Source organism: Silurus meridionalis, chromosome 24, assembly GCF_014805685.1.
Source record: "Silurus meridionalis isolate SWU-2019-XX chromosome 24, ASM1480568v1, whole genome shotgun sequence".
Taxonomy (NCBI): Eukaryota; Metazoa; Chordata; class Actinopteri; order Siluriformes; family Siluridae; genus Silurus; species Silurus meridionalis.
The window spans coordinates 20231539-20252968 of record NC_060907.1 but is presented as its reverse complement, the minus strand read 5'-3'; the positions used below and the strand labels follow the sequence as shown (position 1 = coordinate 20252968).

The 21430-nt window shown below is 42.1% G+C and overlaps 2 protein-coding genes across 2 annotated transcripts in view; one reads left to right on the top strand and one right to left on the bottom strand.

Moving 5' to 3' along the window:
- myo15ab (myosin XVAb) overlaps positions 1-6145 on the bottom strand; it is a 38264-nt gene extending 32119 nt beyond the window's left edge. Inside the window, exons 1-2 of the mRNA XM_046837279.1 lie at positions 4387-6145; positions 336-1873 (exon numbers count right to left, since the gene is read on the bottom strand). Of these exons, the coding sequence (XP_046693235.1) occupies positions 336-1873; positions 4387-6145 (3297 nt within the window). The remainder of the gene's footprint in view (positions 1-335; positions 1874-4386) is intronic.
- A 4373-nt stretch (positions 6146-10518) lies between these two features.
- syngr3b (synaptogyrin 3b) lies at positions 10519-18000 on the top strand. The gene is made up of 4 exons (XM_046837363.1): positions 10519-10706; positions 14140-14374; positions 15439-15584; positions 16048-18000. The coding sequence occupies exons 1-4, from the start codon at positions 10590-10592 to the stop codon at positions 16240-16242; spliced, it is 693 nt and encodes a 230-aa protein (XP_046693319.1). The 5' UTR covers positions 10519-10589; the 3' UTR covers positions 16243-18000.
- Positions 18001-21430: the final 3430 nt, after the last annotated feature.

The following is a 21430-nucleotide window of genomic DNA, read 5'->3' as shown; positions in this document are numbered from 1 at the left end:
GATACCATCTGTCACTGAAGTAACCTGAGCATGGATATAATCAGTCTTGTAAATCTCATCTGACATCCCATGTATTGAAAAAGTCTGCAGCTAAACCCTGCTGGAGATAGTTCAGCTTGGCCAGGTCTTTTGTGCAAACTCGAATCCACACCGACTTCCAGCAGTGACCTTTCCTTCATTAACTGATGGGTAAAACTATACCAGGTTCGGGTGCATTTATTATCTATAAATCAATAAGCTAAATGTACGACAAATGCAGAACCTGTAGAGTCTGAAAAGTTTATTAAATGCTAAGAATGCGTGGAGAATCTGAGTAAATAAGTAACATGAATTACCTTATCATACCACTGGCCAGTGGGTTCCCCCTCCCGATTTGGTACCCATTGCACCTCATTTTCCTTGGACTCAGCAGCAGTGGGTGGTGGAGAAAGGTGGTCAGCCATGTTTTCATCACGATACATAGACCATTTAGAAAGATTCTGTACAGTTCCGTGTGGTAAAACCCTCTCTGCAGCCCACACATCTTCTGCACTTTGTGCTTCTCTGGAATACATAGCCCAGTGTTCTTCAGGACCTATTCTTTGCGGAGCCACAATTGCATATCTGCCATCGGGCCCAATGATCAATCCAGATGCTGTTACTGTAGATAGTGCTGACGGCAGCTGATAGGAAGCATTCTTCATACCAGTGTTTTTCAGAACATTCTTCAGTTGTGGTGACGATGAAACGACAAAGCCTTGCCTGAGAACGGATTCATTAGGCAAACGGTAAATAGCATTTCGGAGATTTTGGTTTAAAAGTGCTTGTGAGAGTTTTGGATCAGTTGTATGAGAATCTGCTAATAAAATAGAGTCCTCTGGTAGTCGGTATGAAGCTTTGCGAAGGTTTTGATTTTTTAAGGCCTCTGCCAGGTTTGGACTGTTTGGTTTTGCACTTAAAAAAATTGATTCATCTGGAAGCCTAAAAGAAGCCTTTTTGATATCTATATTTCTGAGGGCACTGGACAAATTTGGTGTGTGAACTGGATTAGCACTCAGTATATTACCATCAGGTAGCCTATAGGTAGCATGGCGCATGTTTTGATTCTGCAAAGCACTTGTCAAATTAGGGGAAGGTGTATTAAGCTGGGTGGTTATAATAGACCCATCTGGCAACCTATAACGAGCATTGCGCATCTGCGTGTTTTGAAGCGCATTTGACAAATTTGGAGAAGTAGATTTTGATTGCCCATAATCAGGAAGAATAATGGTGCCATCACCTAATCTATAGGATGCATTTCGGATAATTGGGTTCTGAAGTGCATTTGACAGAGCTGGAGATGTTGGTTCCACTTGTTGCTCTGTAAAAATAACTGTTCCATCCGGTAGTCTATAGGATGCATTTCGAATGCTATTATTTCGAAGTGCACGTGACAGATTTGGAGATACTGGATTCTGCTGGTAGTTTGTAAGAACTGAATTGTCTGGAAGTCTGTAAGAAGCATTTTTCATGTTTGGATTCTGCAATACACTGGATAGATTAGGAGAAGAGGCTTGTTGTTGCTGTTGTTGTATAGAGTCGGTCGTGATTAAAGTTCCATCTGGAAGTCTATAAGAGGCATATTTCAGGTTTGTATTACCTAAGGCATTTGAGATGTTTGGAGAAAAGGGTTGATGTTGTTGTTGGGGCTCAACACTTATTATGGTTCCATCTGAAAGTCTGTATGAAGCTTTCCTAACCTGTTGATTTTGTAAAGCATTAGTGAGCATCGGAGAGGTCGATGGAGCCGCCATTTGATTGCTATGCATCATTGCACCACCTGGCAGATTGTAGGTTGCACCACGGACTTGAGGATTATGCAGTGCATCTGACAGAACAGGGCTCTGGGGGTAGCCTCATGGGAACAGAGGTGTACATTTTGCTTGGATGAGAAAAATGTGTTTGGTATGTAGCCTTTTGAATTTGTTGATTTTGTAGAGCCTTTGAGAGAACTGGAGATGTCCTTGGGCTAGGCACAAATCTGGATCCTCTTCTTTGTAAATGTGTCCTGTATGTAGCATTTCGGAGATTGGGATTTTGAATTGCATTCGTAAGAAGGGTGCCAGGGCCTGGTTCTTGTATGTAATCATACTGTGATACGACTGGTGAGTAGGCAGAAGAATTCATCTGTAGCACTGATTTGTATGAGGCATTATGAAGATAAGGATTTTGAATAGCATTAGACAGTGTTGGAGATGCAGGCTGACCTGGACCTTGTCCAAGCAATTCTGTTTCAGGAGCATAAGATACCATTGATGGCTGTAATGATGGTGAGCCTGGCAGATGTGCCACTTCAGCAGCATATGGAGAGCCTGGTCTCTGCAGCGGTGAGACGAAAGATGCACCACGAACCTGAGGATTTTGCAAAGCATTTGATAGAACAGGCGATACTAGTGTCTCCGGGGACTGATGTAAAACAGTACGTGGCACTGGTGCAACTTGAGGTACAAAGGTATAGTTTGAAGTATTAAGCAAATTTGGATTTTGTAATGCATTCGATAATTGGGGTGAAGATGGTTGCTCAGGAAATTGCTCTACACCAGTGACCTCAGGGCATAATGTTGCATAGGTTGCAGAAAGGGTGATTTATAAGAGGCATTATAAATGCTCTGATTTTGTAAAGCACTGGTAACCATAGGCTCTTGAGGCACATTAATCATTTGATTAAATTCCACAGGGGCTTGTTGGATTACAGTTGGGTATGGAGATGCTTCAGGAATCTGAACATTTTGAAAAGGACTTGACACAATGTGTATGGGAGGTCCATAAGGGGAAGGGGTACGCATTGGTAGTGGTGAGCCATGTTTGATAGAGGGGTGAGGAGAAGATGGCCTGGACAGATGCCTAATGGAAGGTTGGGGTGACTTAGGACTAAGATGTTTTAGAGAAGGCTGTGGTGAAGGGGGTCCTCGCCTCAGAGACTGTCTGGCCATAAGAGGACGACCAAGACCAACAGGTCTTTGCGCATTCCGCATGGGACCTGCTCGTCCTGGAGGAATGACATGCCTCTGGTCTCTAATGGCCACCCCGGGATGTTGACTTGGAAGCTTTGGGGAATTTCTAATGTCCTGAGCTATTACCGATCTGTTGCTATGTATAGATCCTCGTGAAGGAGCCATGTTTTTAGTTGAAGCGCCCAAACGACCCATTTGACCTACAGAGGGTTTTACTGTTCCCATGGGAATGTTTGGACGCCCCATTCCACGCAGCTGAACACCAGGTGTTTCAAATGGGGGTGGGTTCCTAATAAGACGGGTTGACCTACGGGAGAAGCTGGGTGATGGTGACCTTTGTCCATCTGGCAGAGGAGTTTCTGCACTAATTGCAAAACTTCTCCGTGAAAGCGCAGGTGATGATCTGTGAGCTGCGAATGGGGAGTGAGGCTTGTTGGAGTCCACCTGCTGAACACCACCCACTGGACGCCTTCTCATTTGAGGAGAGGTTGAGGACTCATTTGCCTAGGAGGAGATATCGAACGTTGAAGCTTTTTTCCACTAAATGGATGGTGAGCTATTGATGGGGAGGAAACTGGGCTGGGCCTTCTTATTGAGGCACAAGGAGAATGTGGTGGGCTTCGCCTGCGGAAGGAACTGTGAGCGGAAGCTGGAGGGCTCCTTTGAAATGAGGACATTTGATGAGGCATTCTGCGGGCCATAGTAATTGGAGAAGCCTTGCCCTCTAAGTATGAGGTCTGAGGCTGGAAATGACTGAAGGCTAATGGAGAAGCAGGTGGGCTGACTTTTCTCTGCCTTAATGGGGAAGATGGGCATTGAAGATGTGGAGGTGACATCCCTCTTTGTGCAGATGGAGGCACATCTCTAACTCCAAATCCACGAATGGAAGCCTGTGGAGAGGGGCTCTGTCTTTGACGTATAGAAAGCTGAGGAGAGGTAGGGAAGCTTTGTTTCTGCATGTGAAAGTGTGGGGGGCCCACATCCATCAATGGCTCTGTGAATCCTTCTCTTGCTAACATCGGAGACAGAGGTCTCTGTACAGAGGGAGCCATCATTCCCATGGACCTCCTGCTTGGTGTAGGTGATGGGAGAAAACCACCACTTTGTGCAATTGGTGACATATGTGGGGACTGAATGTTAGGGTTCATAAACCCCTGAGGACTATTAGCATGTTTAATAAGCACTGCAGTTGGTGTGGGAATCTGAGGTATCCCTGGATGAAGCAGTTGTTGTGTATGTACTTGTGCAGGAAAAGCACCATCCATAAGGGCATCAGGCATGAATGGTACATTATTATAATGAATCTGTGACATCTCTTCAGGATCGTATCGTTGCGGCAATGGAGGAAGTTCAACTGCCATCCTTTCTCTACCGAAAAGTTTTACTTGGGGCCTTGGAACTCTGAACATCTCACTTTGAAAATGCATTGGCTCTACAGTTACATCATTAAACTCATCACCCTCCATTACATCATGCATTGTATAAGTATATGGCTGGTACATGTTGTAGGAAGAATCGAGATATGGGGTTAACCCTGATTCTGTGTAATTAAACTGATGTTCCTGGAGATAAGGGTCTTCGTAAGCTCCATATGATGTCATGTATTGATCAGCCACTCCAACATCACCATATGGATTGTCATAGAATTCTAAGGGTTCATCATAGTAATCAAATTGACCCTGGTCATAAAACTCGCCTTCATCTCCATACGGTTCATAGTAATCCTCCATTAGGTACTGATTCTCATCGTAGTATTCCATACTGTCAGTGTAATATGGATCCATCAAATGCTGCTGGCCATAGTAATCCATCTCCTCTGGGTAGTAGTCCGTGTGATTTGTGTTATAGTAACCCATACCATCGTCATAATACTCTCCTCCATCCTGAAAGTTTATGTGAGGGTTGTAATATTCATCATCAATTCCATAATAGCCCTGTGAATGTTCTTCATAGTAGTCAGCTGGATCTTCATACCAGTTTGGGTTTCTCTGCATGGACTGTCTGTGAAATGCACCAGTTCTCATTCTACCCTGGTTATTATAATCGTATTCATCAAAATCCTCTTCATATGCATAGTTGTGATGCCCATGAGGTCCTCGCATGCTCGTTTGTCGACTTCCTTCAGGAAAGCGTTTGCCGCTTGATTGTCCCCAGCGACCACGGTTTCGGTCGAATGGCCTCCGTTTTAATTTTGTTGAGAGAAACTTCTTAGTTAGCCAGTTTGTTGCTCCAGCTACTTTCCCCAAAATCAGACCGTGGTTTTTAAAATTGGACCCATCATCTGCATTCTTTTTTCCAAAAAGTCCTTTGAAAAATCCTGATTTCTTCTCAGCTGGTTTGTTGCCACCGATTCTAAGCAGCATGTAGGATGGCTTGCGTCCCAATTGCTCGTTTTGTTCCTTCTCTTTTTTCTTTTTCTTACTGGCTTTGAAGCGCATCAGAAGCCTTGGGGCGTTCTTTAAAACAGATTTCCTTCTCTTTTTCCTGACCATAAAACTCTTTTGCTTTCCGAGTCCAAGAAACAGTCTAGAAGTGCTTTTCAATCGCTTCTTTGAGCTCTTCCCAATTCCAGGGAAACCAAACAGTTTCTTTGAAGGTTCTGGTGCCATCTCAGGTGGAACCTCATCCTTCTTTTTTGCTTTTTTCTTCGTTCCTTCTGCCTCGGGTTTAGATTTGGATTTTTGGGCATCTTTCGATTTCTTTTTTTTTCTATCGTCTTCACTCTCATCAATTTCTTTATCCTCTTCGTCCTCTTCGTCCTCCTCCTCATCTGACACAGCATGTTTAGATTTGGACTTTCCCTTCGCCGCTTTGCCTTTGGCGCCCCCCTTTCCAGGCTTGCGCGTGTCCTCATCAGAATCTCCATCCCTTTCTTCATCATCGCTTAACTCATCCTCGTCCTCAATCGGCTCATCGTCGGATCCCTCCTCTGACTCGCTGACCACTTTTGCCCCCTTTCCTTTGTCTTTTCCTTTCTTTCCGTCATCTTTTCCCTTGCCTTTGGGTTCTTCTTTTCCCTTTCTCTTGTCGTCCTTCCCTCCTTTTTTGTCGTCCTTTGCTCCCTTTTTGTCATCTTTCCCTTTTTTTTCTTCTTCTTTGCCTTTGCTTTTTTCTGGCTCTGCTTTGCCTCCTTTTTTTGCCGCTGACTTTGAGTCACCTTTTTTACCTGCCATTTTCTCCTTTTTCTATTTTGTAACAGCACAGAAAAAGAGATAGTAAGTAAGATTTATTCAATTAAATTTTAACACTGTATAATTACGTTTTTTTTTTCAATGAGGATATGTATTCATATATAAAATGTATTCGCAAATTCTTCCATATGAAAGGTTTTCAGTTGTACACACTAACACACGAACTGTGTGAATAATCTCTTCACTTCACAATGATGAAATCAATCCAAAACAACTCCATAAATAAATAAAATTAAACATAGTTATGTTGTTTAACTCTTTTGTTACGTTCGCTTTGCCACTTTGTTATTTTTTGGGGCGTGGCCAAAGATAAACCAGCTTTACCATGCTTTAACACCCTTAAACATACTTAGTAAATTGCGTATGATTCCAATTAATCAACACATGAAAGATCTTTCCGTACCTGAGGATCTGCTCACACTCTTTAAGGTGGACTGATGAATGCTGTCTTCATGGTTCCTCTTCTCAGAACCAAAAAACAATCTCCTCCACTGAAGTGGGTTTTCATTAACCATCTAATCCCACACTCCTACACACCTTCTCTTCTTCTGTTGATTACTCGAGAGTCAGAGGCCCTGTCGAGAACTGAGAGCGCAAACAGGACATAACCAGGATCGGACGATCGGATCTGCTGGGTTCGAGTGTTCATGAGTGACTTATCGAGGGGTGAAGTAACCGTGTCAGAGGATCTGTGTCGGTGTTTGTGCTGTTGTGCGACTGTAGAAGGAGCATTAATTTGTCAGGTCTTCTTGCCTTGATGTAACTTTAGCTCAGGTCTTATTCCAGCATGAATAATGTAGGCACAGAGAGACAGAAAGAAAAAGAGAGTGAGAGGGGGACAGAGAAAGAGAAAGATAGACATTGATTCTCAAAGTCTCAGAACTATACAGCCCTCCATGTCAAACACCACAATATGACATCACACAGGATTATGGGGATTCTGAGTGTGAATCAAAACTCGAGGTTATGCTTTATTTTGTCTTTCAAGGATTCTTGGATGCTTTTCTTTGAATTTTCTTTTAAATCTTTTTAATATTAAATTAGTCTTCATTTGCTATTGCTATACTCTTCTGGGAAGATGATGCTTCCACCACCATGTTTCACCCTGGCACGCAAATACACTTGGAAAAAGTACACACAATATACAATATCAACAACATTATAAAAAATAACATCCTGTACATAACAATGTGCACACGCAAACAAAAATATACATACTGCCTAGTCAAAAGTTGGTGGACACCCACACATAAGATTGCTTTGTGTTTTCTTTCCACTCATTTCACATCAAGGCCCAATTTGCTGTTATAATCAGCTCCACTCTTCCGAGAAAGATGTTCCACTAGATTTCTGTGGAGATTCGTGAAGATTCATTTAGCTACAAAAAAGTCAGGTACTAATGTATGTGAGGTGAGGAGTCCTGTGGTGTTCAGTAGGGCTGGAGATCTTCCACATTTCCAACCCATGGAAAGTATATATTCATAGAGCTGGCTATAGGGGCACTGTCATTCTGGAATGGGTTTGGGTCTCCTAGTTCAAGAGAAGGTAAAATTACATTGTACCCCATCCAAAATATCCTTACAATTTGGAGAAGAACCACATATGGCTGGAAAGGTCAAGTCTTCCAATACTTTTAGTCATATCATGTATCAGTGATGAATTAATGACGGGTGATTAGCCGGAATCGAACGTCTTCTACGTGGAATCCGAAGTAATTAAAAACATTGTTGTGAGAATGTGAGGATGTAACTATAGAAGTCCAGGCCTGGTGTAAGCTCCTCTCTCAGAGCCACGTCTGGTGTGGAGCTGCACACAGACTCGCTCCAGTTTTACTGATTAAAAATGTAGGCATTCTTCTCCTGTTGGTCTGAAGAGTGAAGGTGAGCTTTGCTCAGTTGTTTATACAAAAGTATACAAAAATTCAGCTTGTTTTTTTTTTGTTACGAGATGCAGAGGTATAAAAATGTCCCTCACTTATCCTGCCTCCCCCGACACTGGAGACTCCTTCAACAATCACGCCACAATCCACTCGGACGGAACGTCCCCCGTTTCAACTGAGCTTTAGACTTAGATGTGCTGTTGCTATGGAAACGCATTTTTTCTTGAAAGTGGAGCTTCATCCGAGCCCGGTTATAGGAACTGAATGAATAGTTTCTTTTATCATTACTGTCTCCGTAAAGGTTGCGAATATCCGGTTGCCAGATTATCGTCTAACTCCTCCTGCGTTGCGTGTAAGCCAATCCTGTCATTACCATGCATGATGTACGGGGAGGAAGTGGTTGCCGTGTCAACAAGTAATCATGCAATATAACCTGACGGGACCTCTGATAAGGGAGACAATGGCTACAGGGTCAGACTTTAATACTGGTATTGGAACACCTGACTTTTCCACCCGTTTTTGGTTCTTCTCCAAACTGCTAGCATAAAGTTGGACGTCTTTGGATGCATTAGCATAAAAATGTTCCTTTGCTTGAACTAGGAGACCCAAACCTGTCTCAGCATGACAGTGCTCCTGTGCACAAAGCCAGCTCCATGAAGATCTGCTTTACATGGGTTGGAAGATGTGAAAGATCTCCTGCTATAGAGCTCCAAACCCTATTAAACAATTATTATGAAGACTGACTGCACCCGAGACCTCCTCGCTTCCTCGCCTGCATCAGTACCTGTCCTAACTAACACCCTTGCTGATGAATAAATCTTCACAAAATCTGGTGGAACATCTTCCCAGATGTTTCACTTCACGGTTGATTATTTTCCAGTAAAAGCACACACCTAATTTGTGTTTAATTCTGCACACATGACATCACTGCATTGATAATGATCATAAAAATCGCTCTAGTTTCGTATGATTTGGTCAAAATTTGAACGATGCACGTGATGTAGAGAAGTTATTTTCTTTCCACCAAAAAGTATTGGCACTCGCTGACTAGCATGACTAGCAGCTTGTAAGCAGACCTAGAACGCCCTCTACAGTATAGAGAAAACTTTACAAGTTCTGGATGAGTTCAGGATCATTATTTTTATTTATTTATTTTTACTTATTTAAATTTGATTATTAAGATTCATGTATTATTTAAGACGATATTGCACCAGTTTTTCAATTATTGTTAAAAAAATAAGCATATTGTTACCACATCTACACCATGTGTATGTTTTATTTCATATATATAATAGTTGTCAGCACTTTATTTTGTGCTCTATCCTTTAAAAAATAGAGAACATTATCATATAAAATGCTGTAAGATGGACTTTTATTATAACATTATCTGACGGATGAGACCGGAAGTTCACTTCCATATTTGGGCCTCGTTTACAGTTTAAAAGCTCAAAACAAGAAGGCAGTAAAGAGATTTATTTTCTATTGCCCAATGAATGTATAATAAATAATAATAATAAAAAACTATTTTCAAATTATTTTTTTAATTATTTATTATAAATGCAATAGAAAAATATTTCTTACTATTATTGAATCATTCACAAGTCAAATCTAGTAACTTGTAAATGATTCAATAATAGTAGGAAATAATAATAATAATAATAATAATAATAATAATAATAATAATAATAACAATAATAATAATAATAATCATCAGTATTATTAACAGCAATAATTTAATTATAACATTAAATATCATAATTGCAAATGTTATAATTACAATTTTATATAATAATGTTAATAATAATAATTATATCATAATTAGAATTTTTATTTAATAACGATGACGTTACAGTTGCCGTAATTGTCCGCTCCCCACCTCAGGTCGCGCGCATTGTCGGTCGTGCACGCGCGCGGTGCACGGACAGAGCGCGCAAACGTGAGGAGGAGGAGGAGGAGGATGGTGATGGTGATGATGAACGGACGGGCTCGTACGGAGCGGGACGAACCGGGACGGATTCGACCCAATCACCTTCGCCAAAAGACCACAGACCATCCTGCGGTTCCTCGCCTGGGTAAAGAAAACATTCATTTACTTCTTTATTCACCTTCACTTTCACCTTCCTGCGCGTCTGAGAGCGGCTCACTACTGCACACCATCATCTTCATCATCATCATCATCATCATCATCATCATAAAAATAACAACAATAATAATAATAATAATAATAATAATAATAACAATAATAATAATAATAATAATAATAATAATAATAATAATAACAATAATAATAATAATAATCATCAGTATTATTAACAGCAATAATTTAATTATAACATTAAATATCATAATTGCAAATGTTATAATTACAATTTTATATAATAATGTTAATAATAATAATTATATCATAATTAGAATTTTTATTTAATAACGATGACGTTACAGTTGCCGTAATTGTCCGCTCCCCACCTCAGGTCGCGCGCATTGTCGGTCGTGCACGCGCGCGGTGCACGGACAGAGCGCGCAAACGTGAGGAGGAGGAGGAGGAGGATGGTGATGGTGATGATGAACGGGACGGGCTCGTACGGAGCGGGACGAACCGGGACGGGATTCGACCCAATCACCTTCGCCAAAAGACCACAGACCATCCTGCGGTTCCTCGCCTGGGTAAAGAAAACATTCATTTACTTCTTTATTCACCTTCACTTTCACCTTCCTGCGCGTCTGAGAGCGGCTCACTACTGCACACCATCATCTTCATCATCATCATCATCATCATCATCATCATAAAAATAACAACAATAATAATAATAATAATAATAATAATAATAATAATAATAATACCAGTGTGGATGAGGGGCGCGCGATTGTACGTAGGATGCTGTTACGGTGGAGGTGACGTCACATGTTACCGTGGAAACGCAGAGGCTCCATTTTATCCACAATTAGGATGCAAAAGTATAATAATGTATAATTAATAATAGCATGTGGTAGTACTTCATATATAAATAAATAAATGCATCAATACATATTATACTTATATATATATAAAATACAATTATGACTGATGACTACCAAGATGATCGATTATTATTATTATTATTATTATTATTATTATTATTATTATTATCTCTGTAATGGGATAATCATTTATTTTCTAACAATATTTTTTACTACTAACAAAAAGATATATATTTTGAATAACAGTAATCAGAATCAGGTTTATTGGTGTGTTGAAACACACACAAGGAATTTAGTTTCAGATGTTAGTGACTCTGTAAGTAATGTTGTAATGTTGGGTATTGTGTTGGTTTGTGTATTTCTCAGTGCCATGTTGTGATTGTTGCTCATTCCATCATAAATACAGCGTCACAGTGCTGATTCAGTTTCCACATAGACAGAAAAAGATAGAGAGAGAGAGAGAGAGAGAGAGAGAGAGGGAAGAGAACTAGAGGGAGGGATAGAGAGATAGAGGGAGGAAGAGGGAGGGATAGAGAGATAGGGGAGGAGAGAGAGGGAGGATAGAGAGATAAAGAGAGGAGAGAGAGAGGATAGAGAGATAGCGGGAGGGGAGAGAGAGGGAAGAGAAATAGAGGAGGGATAGAGAGGGAAGAGAAATAGAGGAGGATAGATAGATAGATAGAGGGAGGAAGAGGAGGGATAGAGATAGAGGAGGGAGAGAGAGGAATAGAGGAGGGAGGAGAGGGATAGAGAGATAGAGGGAGGAGAGAGAGAGAGATAGAGAGATAGAGGGAGGAGAGGGATAGGGAGATAGAGGAGGAAGAGAGAGATAGAGATAGAGGGAGGGAGAGGATAGAGAGATAGAGGGAGGAGAGAGAGGATAGAGATAGAGGGAGGGAGAAAGGGATAGAGAGGTAGAGGGAGGAAGGAGAGGATAGAGAGATAGAGAGATAGAGGGAGGAAGAGGGCGGATAGAGAGATAGAGGGAGGAGAGAGGGATAGAGAGAGGAGGGAGGGAGGAGGGATAGAGAGATAGAGGGAGGGAGGGAGAGGATAGAGATAGAGGGAGGAAGAGGGAGGGATAGAGAGATAGAGGGAGGAGAGAGGGATAGAGAGAGAGGGAGGAGAGAGAGGGATAGAGAGAGGAGGGAGGGAGGAGGGATAGAGATAGAGGAGGAGAGAGATAGAGACAGAGGGAGGAGAGGGATAGAGAGAGAGAGGAGGAGAGAGAGGATAGAGAGATAGAGGGAGGAGAGAGAGGATAGAGAGGTAGAGGGAGGGAGAGGGATGAGAGATAGAGGAGGGAGAGAGAGATAGAGAGATAGAGGGAGGGAGGGAGAGGGATAGAGAGAGAGAGGAGGAGAGAGATAGAGAGGTATAGGGAGGAGGGAGAGATAGAGAGATAGAGGAGGGAGAGAGAGAGAGAGAGAGGGAGGAGAGAGAGAGAGAGAGGAGGAGAGAGAGAGGGAGGAGAGAGGGATAGAGAGAGAGAAGGAAGGATAGAGAGGGATAGAGAGAGAGGGAGGAGAGAGAGCTAGAGAGATAGAGGGAGGGAGGGAGAGGATAGAGAGAGAGGGAGGAGAGAGAGGATAGAGAGGTAGAGGGAGGAGAGAGAGGGATAGAGAGATAGAGGAGGGAGAGAGAGATAGAGAGAGAGAGGGAGGAGAGAGAGGATAGAGAGAGAGAGGGAGGGAGAGAGAGGGAGGTTATATATACAGTGACGAGTGCTTTTACTACTTAATACTGTACTAATACGGAACACCACAATGGATTCAGATATCTGTGTGTGTGTGTGTGTGTGTGTGTGTGTGTGTGTGTGTGTGTGTGTGTGTGTGTGTGTGTGTGTGTGTGTGTGTGTGTGTGTGTTTTTGTGATGTGCGATGTGCATGAGCATGCAAGAGGCCACATCTCAAAATAGCTCGAGCACCCTTCAGAGGAAAATGCAGGACGATATAGCCTGAACAGTACACACACACACACACACACACACACACACACATACATTTTTTAAACATTCTAACACTCAGGTGGGAATAAGGAGGTAATTCCTTATACATGTGTCAGAGAGAAAGAGAGCAGTGAAGCATGGTGGAGGTTTCCTGCATGTTTGGGGCACTAATGGACATGGAGATTTGGTCAGGATTAATGGTGTCCTCAATGCTGAGAACCACAGAAAGATCCATCATGCAGTACCATCAGAGAGACGTCTGATTGGCCCCAAATTTATTTTGCACCAGAACAATGACCTTGAACATCTAGCCAACATCATTAAGAACGATCTTCTGCAGAAAGACCATGGAGTCCTGGAAGTAATAAAGAGTCCTGATCTCAACATTACATAGTCTGTCCTGGATTGCATGAAGAGACAGAAGGACTTGAGAGAACCTACATATACAGAAGATCTGGGGTTAGTTCTAATAGACCAAACAACCGACCTCTCGAGTTCCCCACACCAGATTTGATTAGGATTGTTCTTCTTTACTTTCCATTTGATACAAATATTTATAAACACTTGTATTATTGAAAGCGTTCTCTTCCTTTAAGGCATTTTTTTCATTGAAAGAAGTTTGGAGATGGGAGCTTAGTGCCTTAAGCATTAGACTGAGATCATGAGGTCATGAGATCAAATCCCACACACACTAACCTCCCACTCCTGGGCCCTTGAGCAAGTCCCCCAAACCACCATACCTGCTGAATGAGATCAAAAGTTTAAATGCCATAAATGTACCAGGTGGTATCAAAATGTTTCAAGAATAGTTCTGTAACAAGCCAACAGATCACAGTCACAGGGAGCACCAAGCTTCATAAGTCAGTGTGACATCAGGAGCTGTGCAACTGGTGCTATTCTGACCACACAGGTTACCATACCTGCCCTCACATCTGCACCCACCCTACCCGCCGGATTTGGCTCCTACAGACTTTGCCATCTTCCTGAAGATGAAGGTCCAGCTCAAAGATTGCCATTTTGACACCATTGCGGAAATCCAGCGGGAATCAAGGTGCTTGACACGCTTCAAAAATCACTTCCGGGACACATTACAGCAGAAGCAGGAACGCTAGGGGGCGCTGTATTGCTGTGCAAGGGGACTGGTTTTATGGAAGGAGTCTCCAGCGTCAGTGACACTCTCCTGTCTTGCAGATCTTCTCCATGGTGGTGTTCGGCTCAATAGTAAACGAGGGCTACGTAAACAGGGGCAGCGAGCGGCTGCACTGCGTCTTCAATAAAAACGAAGACGCCTGCAACTACGGCATCATCGTGGGTGTGCTGGCGTTTCTGGCGTGCCTGGGCTTTCTGGCCCTTGACATCTACTTCCCTCAGATCAGCAGCGTGAAGGAGCGCAGGAGAGCTGTGCTGCTGGAGATGGCCTTCTCAGGTGAGCACACATACTTCTATACAACACGCACACACTATATATACACACTATACACACTTCCTCAACCACTGCACCACTGATCCCTCTATCCTCTACCACAGTGTCCTTGATACCTTATCCATCTTCCACTGACCCCTTCACCATCTACCACTGCTCCACTGATCCCTCCATCATCTACCACTGCTCCATTAATCCCCCTTCATCACACACCTCTGCTCCATGAATCCCTCCATCATCCACCTCTGCTCCATTAATCCCTCCATCGTCCACCACTGCATCATTGATCCATTCATCATATACTGCTGTACCATTCATTCCTCCCTCCTCCACCACAGATACCTTATCCATCTTCCACTGACCCCTTCATGATCCACCACTGCTCTACTGATCCCTTCATCATCCACCACTGCTCCACTGATCCCTTCATCATCCACCACTGCTCCACTGATCCCTTCATCATCCACCACTGCTCTACTGATCTCTCCATCATCTACCACTGCTCCATTAATCCCCTCCATCATCCACCTCTGCTCCATGAATCCCTCTATCATCTACCACTGCGTCACTGATCCATTCATCATATACCGCTGTACCATTCATTCCTCCCTCCTCCATCACAGTATCCATTATCCCTCCATCCTCCACTACTGCACCACTGAACCCTTTATCCTCTATCACTGTGTCACTCACTCCTCCACCGTCTACCACTGCACCACTGATCCCTTCATCCGTTACTTCTGTTCCACTGATACCTCTATCATCCACCACATTATCCTTGATCCATTGTCTATATTTCACTGGATCCCTCCATTCTCTACCACTGCTCCACTAATCCCTCCATTATTTACCACTGCTCCACTGATCCATCCATCATCTACCACTGTACCATTAATTCCTCCCTCCTCCACCACAGTATTCTTAATCTCTTCATCCTCTACCACTGCTCCACTGATCCCTCCATCCTCTACCACTGTGCCACTCACTCCTCTATCCTCTAACACTCCACTACTGATCCCTCCATCCTCTATCATTTGTTCTGCATAAAAGTGTCTCCACCTCTGCAGGACTTTGGTCGTTCCTGTGGTTTGTTGGATTTTGCTTTCTGGCGAATCAGTGGAGTCGAACCTCACCCAAAGTCCTGCCACTGGAGCAGGCTTCAGACGCGGCACGAGCCGCCATTGCCTTCTCCTTCTTCTCCATTCTTACCTGGGTAAGACCAGCAGAAAAGCAAACAAAAACACACACAGTACATGTACATGCAAATACATACTTAATACTACCTGCTATGTTGAAAATGTACGAAAACGTACGCTACACATGTGTTACTATTTCATTTCTGTCCAGACTCACACAGGTACAATATGTTCGATATGTTTTTTGTACAAAAGATGAGCAGTAATTTATGTAATTAATGCATTTGCTAACATTCATCTCAAAGTAGATAACATTCGTATAAAACATGGAAAGGTGTATAATTCACATAGAGAAGAAAAGAAACTCAAAAAAAAAGGGCTCATTACACAGCTGCTAACAAAACAAGTGTTGACACTGGAGACACTGGAGTCAACAAGTGTTGACACTGGAGACATCCTTCCATAAAAAGAAATAAATAAAATAGTATAGTAGTAAAAATGCTAAGGTATTGACGTGACTAATGTGCTGACTCTGGCTAGGCGGCGCTAACGGTGGTCGCAGTGCAGAAATTCCTGCTCGGGACAGACATGACGCTATTCACCTCCACCGAAGTCCCTAAGCAGCCCTATCCGTCCAACGACGCCATCCACCAGACCACCATCGACAAGAGCCCCACGCTGATTGAGACGGTGGAGACACGCCCACCCGGGTACCAGATCCCGCCTGCTTTTTAATCTCTCGTCCTGTGAGAAGAGAGTGGCTTAGTCCCCTACTGTTCGGTTCCGGTACTGTTTTCAGCGCAGGCTAGACGATCTCTCCTTTACTCTCTACTTTACTTCCACGCTTACACATCATCAAATAAACTATTACACAAACAAAACAAAACAAAAAACAACACAACATTCATTCATTTATTGGAAAAAACAAATAGCAATCTACAGTAGTAACTTATAACGGTAAATAGAGAGGAAGCTATGATGCTACATAGTGAGCTAGCTATTTACATTCATAATAATCAGTGAACAAGTTTCCATCAGGTCACTTGAAAACTCAATGATGAACTGAACGGACAACGAGTAATTAGTAGTTTAGTACTTTTTAAGGGGATCTGACTACTCTATGGCACACGGTGTGGCCAAAAGTATTGGGACACCAGACTTCTCCACCCATATGTGCTTCTTCCTCAAACTGTTACCACCAAGTGGTATATACCATCGTATAAGACGTCTTTGGCTCCGGTAGCATGAAATCTTCCCTTTCATTAGAACTACAAGACCCAAACCTACTCCAGCACAACACAAAGTGCACAAAGCCAGCTCTGTGAAGATCTGCTGTACATGGGGGTGATTAGAAGATCTCCTGCTATAGAGCTCCAACACTACTCAACAATGAATTTGGGATGCTGACTGGCTGAATTGGACTTGTGGCTGAATTGGACTTGTGGCTGAATTGGACTTGTGGCTGAATCTCACACGAATCTCCACAAAATCAAGTGAAACATCTTCCCAGAAAACTGGAGCTCTTTATGATGGGAACTTGATGTGGAATTGTCTTCTCAAAAAGATTCACATACCAAACTTATGCTCAGGTGTCCACAAACTTTTGGCAATACCATGTAATATTCGATTGAGGCAAATATTTTGTTGCAGTTATATATGTAGCCTTATATACAGGTATGATCATTTAATTTTATCACACACACACACACACACACACACACACACACACACACACACACACACACACACACACACGTCGTAGCATGGGGAGGTCGACAAGTTAGCATTTAAAGCAGTGCTGAACCGATATGCACGAGTATTTTTACGTTTTTTTTCCCCTTTTTAGTTCTAAGGGCTTCTTTAAAGTTGAAAGTATTAAAAATGACTAATTGTCTTGGATTAAATGAAATCTTTTGTAATAATAAATAAAATCGTTTATTATTTCAAGCAAAACAAAGCAGCGTGAATACGAAGTTATGGAAAAGAAAGCTGCTATTTTGGGAGTTTTTGTTAAAAAAAAGTTTCTAAGAGGTGATAAATGTGTTACGTTTATTATTATTATTATTATTATTATTATTATTATTATTATTATATGAATGCTATGAATTTGAAATGAAAGTTTCACTTCCTGTATTTATTTCTAACTGTATCGTACACTTGTAAAGCAAATATGAAAGTATCTAAACCTTATCACTACATTATTACATCCAGAGAGAGAGAGAGAGAGAGAGAGAGAGTGTGTGTGTGTGTGTGTGTATGAGCTGGAGGGGCAGAGCTATAGCCATTACACACTACATGTGTGTAAAAAAAGGGTCCTAATGAGAGCATCTATGAGTGTGTGTGTGTGTGTGTGTGTGTCCCTTGGTCTCACTGCATGATAAAATAAAGCGTAGAAATTCCTACTTCCTATAAAAATCCTGTTTTAGCATTTAGAGAGGAGAAGAAATGTGTTCAGTGAATCTCTGACTGAATTAAACACTCTTTCTGCAAGCACACGTGTGTCATCATGTCTACTTTATTTGACTCATTACACGTGATGTGAGTTGGCGTTACACCGCGCTGCTGGTGAATAAATCGCGGTAACTCGCGCCCTCTAGTGTTCTAGAAATGTCACACAACGGTGATAGAAAATCCAGCAACTACTTGGATAATTAATGAAAAATAGAAAAATATTCGCCATTATCTGTTTCTAGACAATGTTGCTAAATCTGTTGCTAGACAATGAAAATATTCGGTTATCTATAAACTTAAATGTAACAATCGAGTTTATTATCGTTTAATCGATTGTCAGTAATCTGACTCCAAAAACAGCTGCTGTGACGTATATAATTTCACTATTACCAAATGACTGAACAATAAAAACATGATCAATTAGCGCTTCATTATGACAGGAAGTCCATAAAAGCCAATATCCGGTGTTTCACAGCATCGCTGCTTCATTAGTTCATTAGAGTTAAAATGCACCTCGGCACCACCAGGGGGCACCAGAACACCAAGACTGGACTAAAGAGTGACCCAATACAGTAATCTGAGAAAAAAATCGTTGCAAAGAAGAGACACGATGGAAGAGTGTGAGAGTGTGAGAGTGATTTCACACACTGCTGGAACTTTGAGCACTCATGATGTTTTGTACGAATATTCCTGTTGAGACGAATGCGATTGTGTGTCTGTGTGAAACAAAAAAACGATCATTTACAAAAGCAGGCGGAGGCCATGCCTTCAAAAAGACTCGCTGTGTAATTAACACAGTTGTATCAGGAAGTAATTTTAAGTAAGTATCTGTGTCTGAAAGTAGCTTTAGCACGTTCTAAACAACGCGAAATAGAATTCAAGTGAAAATGTCTGACTTTTGTAGGAACGAAGCATCATCAGTATTAAAACACAAAACAGTTCTGTGTATTCAGAGATGATTTATGTTCCTGCTTACATTTCAGCTTTAATTAAATCAGGAGTAAAGAACGGCTTTGCTGTTGCCGGATGCTACAATACAATACAACCATATAAACATAGAAATCTGGAATGTTTCTATACATCCATCACACTGGATTATTATCCAATCAGCTTCTCGGTACATTAGATTCTGAAAAAAATATTATGATTTTAGAATACTCTTCAGTGACCTTTCGGCTTTTGTTGAACACAATGTGTTTAAAGCTCTCTATGTAGATATGAAGATGTAAAACATACACTGTCTATATGGAGGACACCAGAGTTTTCCACCCAAATGTGGTTCATTCCCAAAAAGTTCCCACAAAGTTACAGGCACGACTTGTATTGAATGTATTTATAAGCAGGAGCATGTAATTTTCCCTTAAACTAGGAGACCCGAACCTGTTCCAGCCTGGTGCTCAAGCCAGCTCCATGAAGATCTGCTTTCCATGGGTTGGAAAATGTGGAAGATCTCCTGCTATAGAGCTCCAAACCCTATTGCACATGAATGTATATGAATGCTGACTGCACCCACCTTCTCACCTCACCTCCATCAGTACCTGACTTTCACTAACACCCTTGTAGCTGAATGAATCTCCACAGAATCTAGTGGAACATCCTCCCAGAAAAGTAGAGATGCTTAAGAAGAAGCCCATGTCAATCTCATGGTCAGGTGTCCGTCTAATGGACTGCAGTGTTGCATCAAATATTCAAATAAGAAAAAACATCTAAACTACGAAACTATGACTTGTTTTTTTTGCTAAATCAGACTAGACTAGCACGGTCCCCTGTTGCTAGCATAACTGTTTAAGCAGCTAGTCAGATCGGAGGCTAATATTAGTGTTTAAAACAGAATGTTTTACTTCAGAACAAAAAAATACTCAGACTTTGAGGCGAAATGTTTCTCAGGTCGTAACAAAAGTGAGTTTTTCACATAAAACACTAATTTTATACCAGAGTACATTCAGAAGTATGATCTTGAGTTCCACCTGAGGGCAGTTTCCTGACTGGAAAATTCCACTTTATAAAAAGATTTCAAAAACATCTATATGTACCATCTCAGCACTTTACTCAGAATTTGTTGAAGTGGATGGATACCTTTAGATACCAGCTGTTTGACCTCCTGAGGGTCAACCGTAATGAGGTGAGTCTTCACACGGACTCCATGGTGCCTGGCGTGTCCTTCTCAGAGCTCGCTGCTGCTGCATCCTGGCTCATCATTTTCTCTCTGACAGTCACTCTACGATACACTCTAGCGCCAACAATCTGTGGACACCTGACCATATGTCTGATTGTGTGTGTCCAATTTTTTGTTGTGGAGAAGTTTGGAGAAGAAGCATATGGGTGGAAAAGTCAGGTGTCCAAATACTTTTGGTGACACAGTGTACTTTCAGTGTACTTTACAGAACATTCAGGTGCAAATAACTGATATCCGAAACTAAAAGAAAACCAAATTTTTTCTAAATTCTAGAAATGTAAAGCTTGTTTTAAACAAACCTGTTTTATCAGTGTTCAGGAACGTGTTCAGGAACGTGCAGAGATGTTTCATGCTCTTCAGTAAAATTTATTGACTTTACAAATACACTCAGCCGTTTGAATTCCTCGCGTCGTAGTTCCGATGCCCTGATTATAACGAGTCCTGAATTTCGTCTCACGGCACAGTCCAGACGTCCATCCTTCAGTCCGGCCTGCAAGACTTTTTTATCATGTTCCCACAAAAACATGGACATCAAAACTTGAATATTTTCTTTAGACAATTTATCACAATTTTGTGGATAGAAAACAAAAAGAAAAAAAAACCACAGGAAAAACGGAGATGTGAGGATGGAACGTGACGCGTCGTGACCCGCTGCTCGCGTGTTCGTTTACAAGCCCTTAAAGATTCCACAGAGTTCCTTTTCCACCACGTCAGAGATCTAACGAATGGAAGAGTTCGCATGAGAACGTCTGGATTAAAGAAGAAAACCACGAGATTTGGTCTAAAGCTGGAGAAGCTACTGATTCTCTGCTCTAACATACGCTATATAAAGGTGGTGGTTGCTCAGTGGTCGGACCACTAATGGGCCCCTGAGCAAGGCCCCTAACCCTCACCTGCTGAGTGTTGTTCATGTAAATACAATGTCATGTAAATATGACCAAAGTATTGGGACACCTGACTTTCCCACCCATATATGCTTCTATTCCAAACTTCTATGGAGCGAGAATAGTGCTGTGCGAGTGTAGTGTAGCGTGCGAGTGTAGCCGTGCGAGTGTAGCCGTGCCAGTGTAGTGTAGCTGTGCGAGTGTAGTGTAGCCGTGCTAGTGTAGCCGTGCAAGTGTAGCCGTGCGAGTGTAGCCGTGCGAGTGTAGTGTAGCCGTGCGAGTGTAGTTAGCCGTGTGAGATTAGCGCTGTCCGAGTGTAGTGTAGCTGTGCGAGTGTAGTGTAGCTGCGCGAGTGTAGTGTAGCCGTGCAAGAATAGGGCTGTGTGAGTGTGGATTAGCAGTGCGAGTGTAG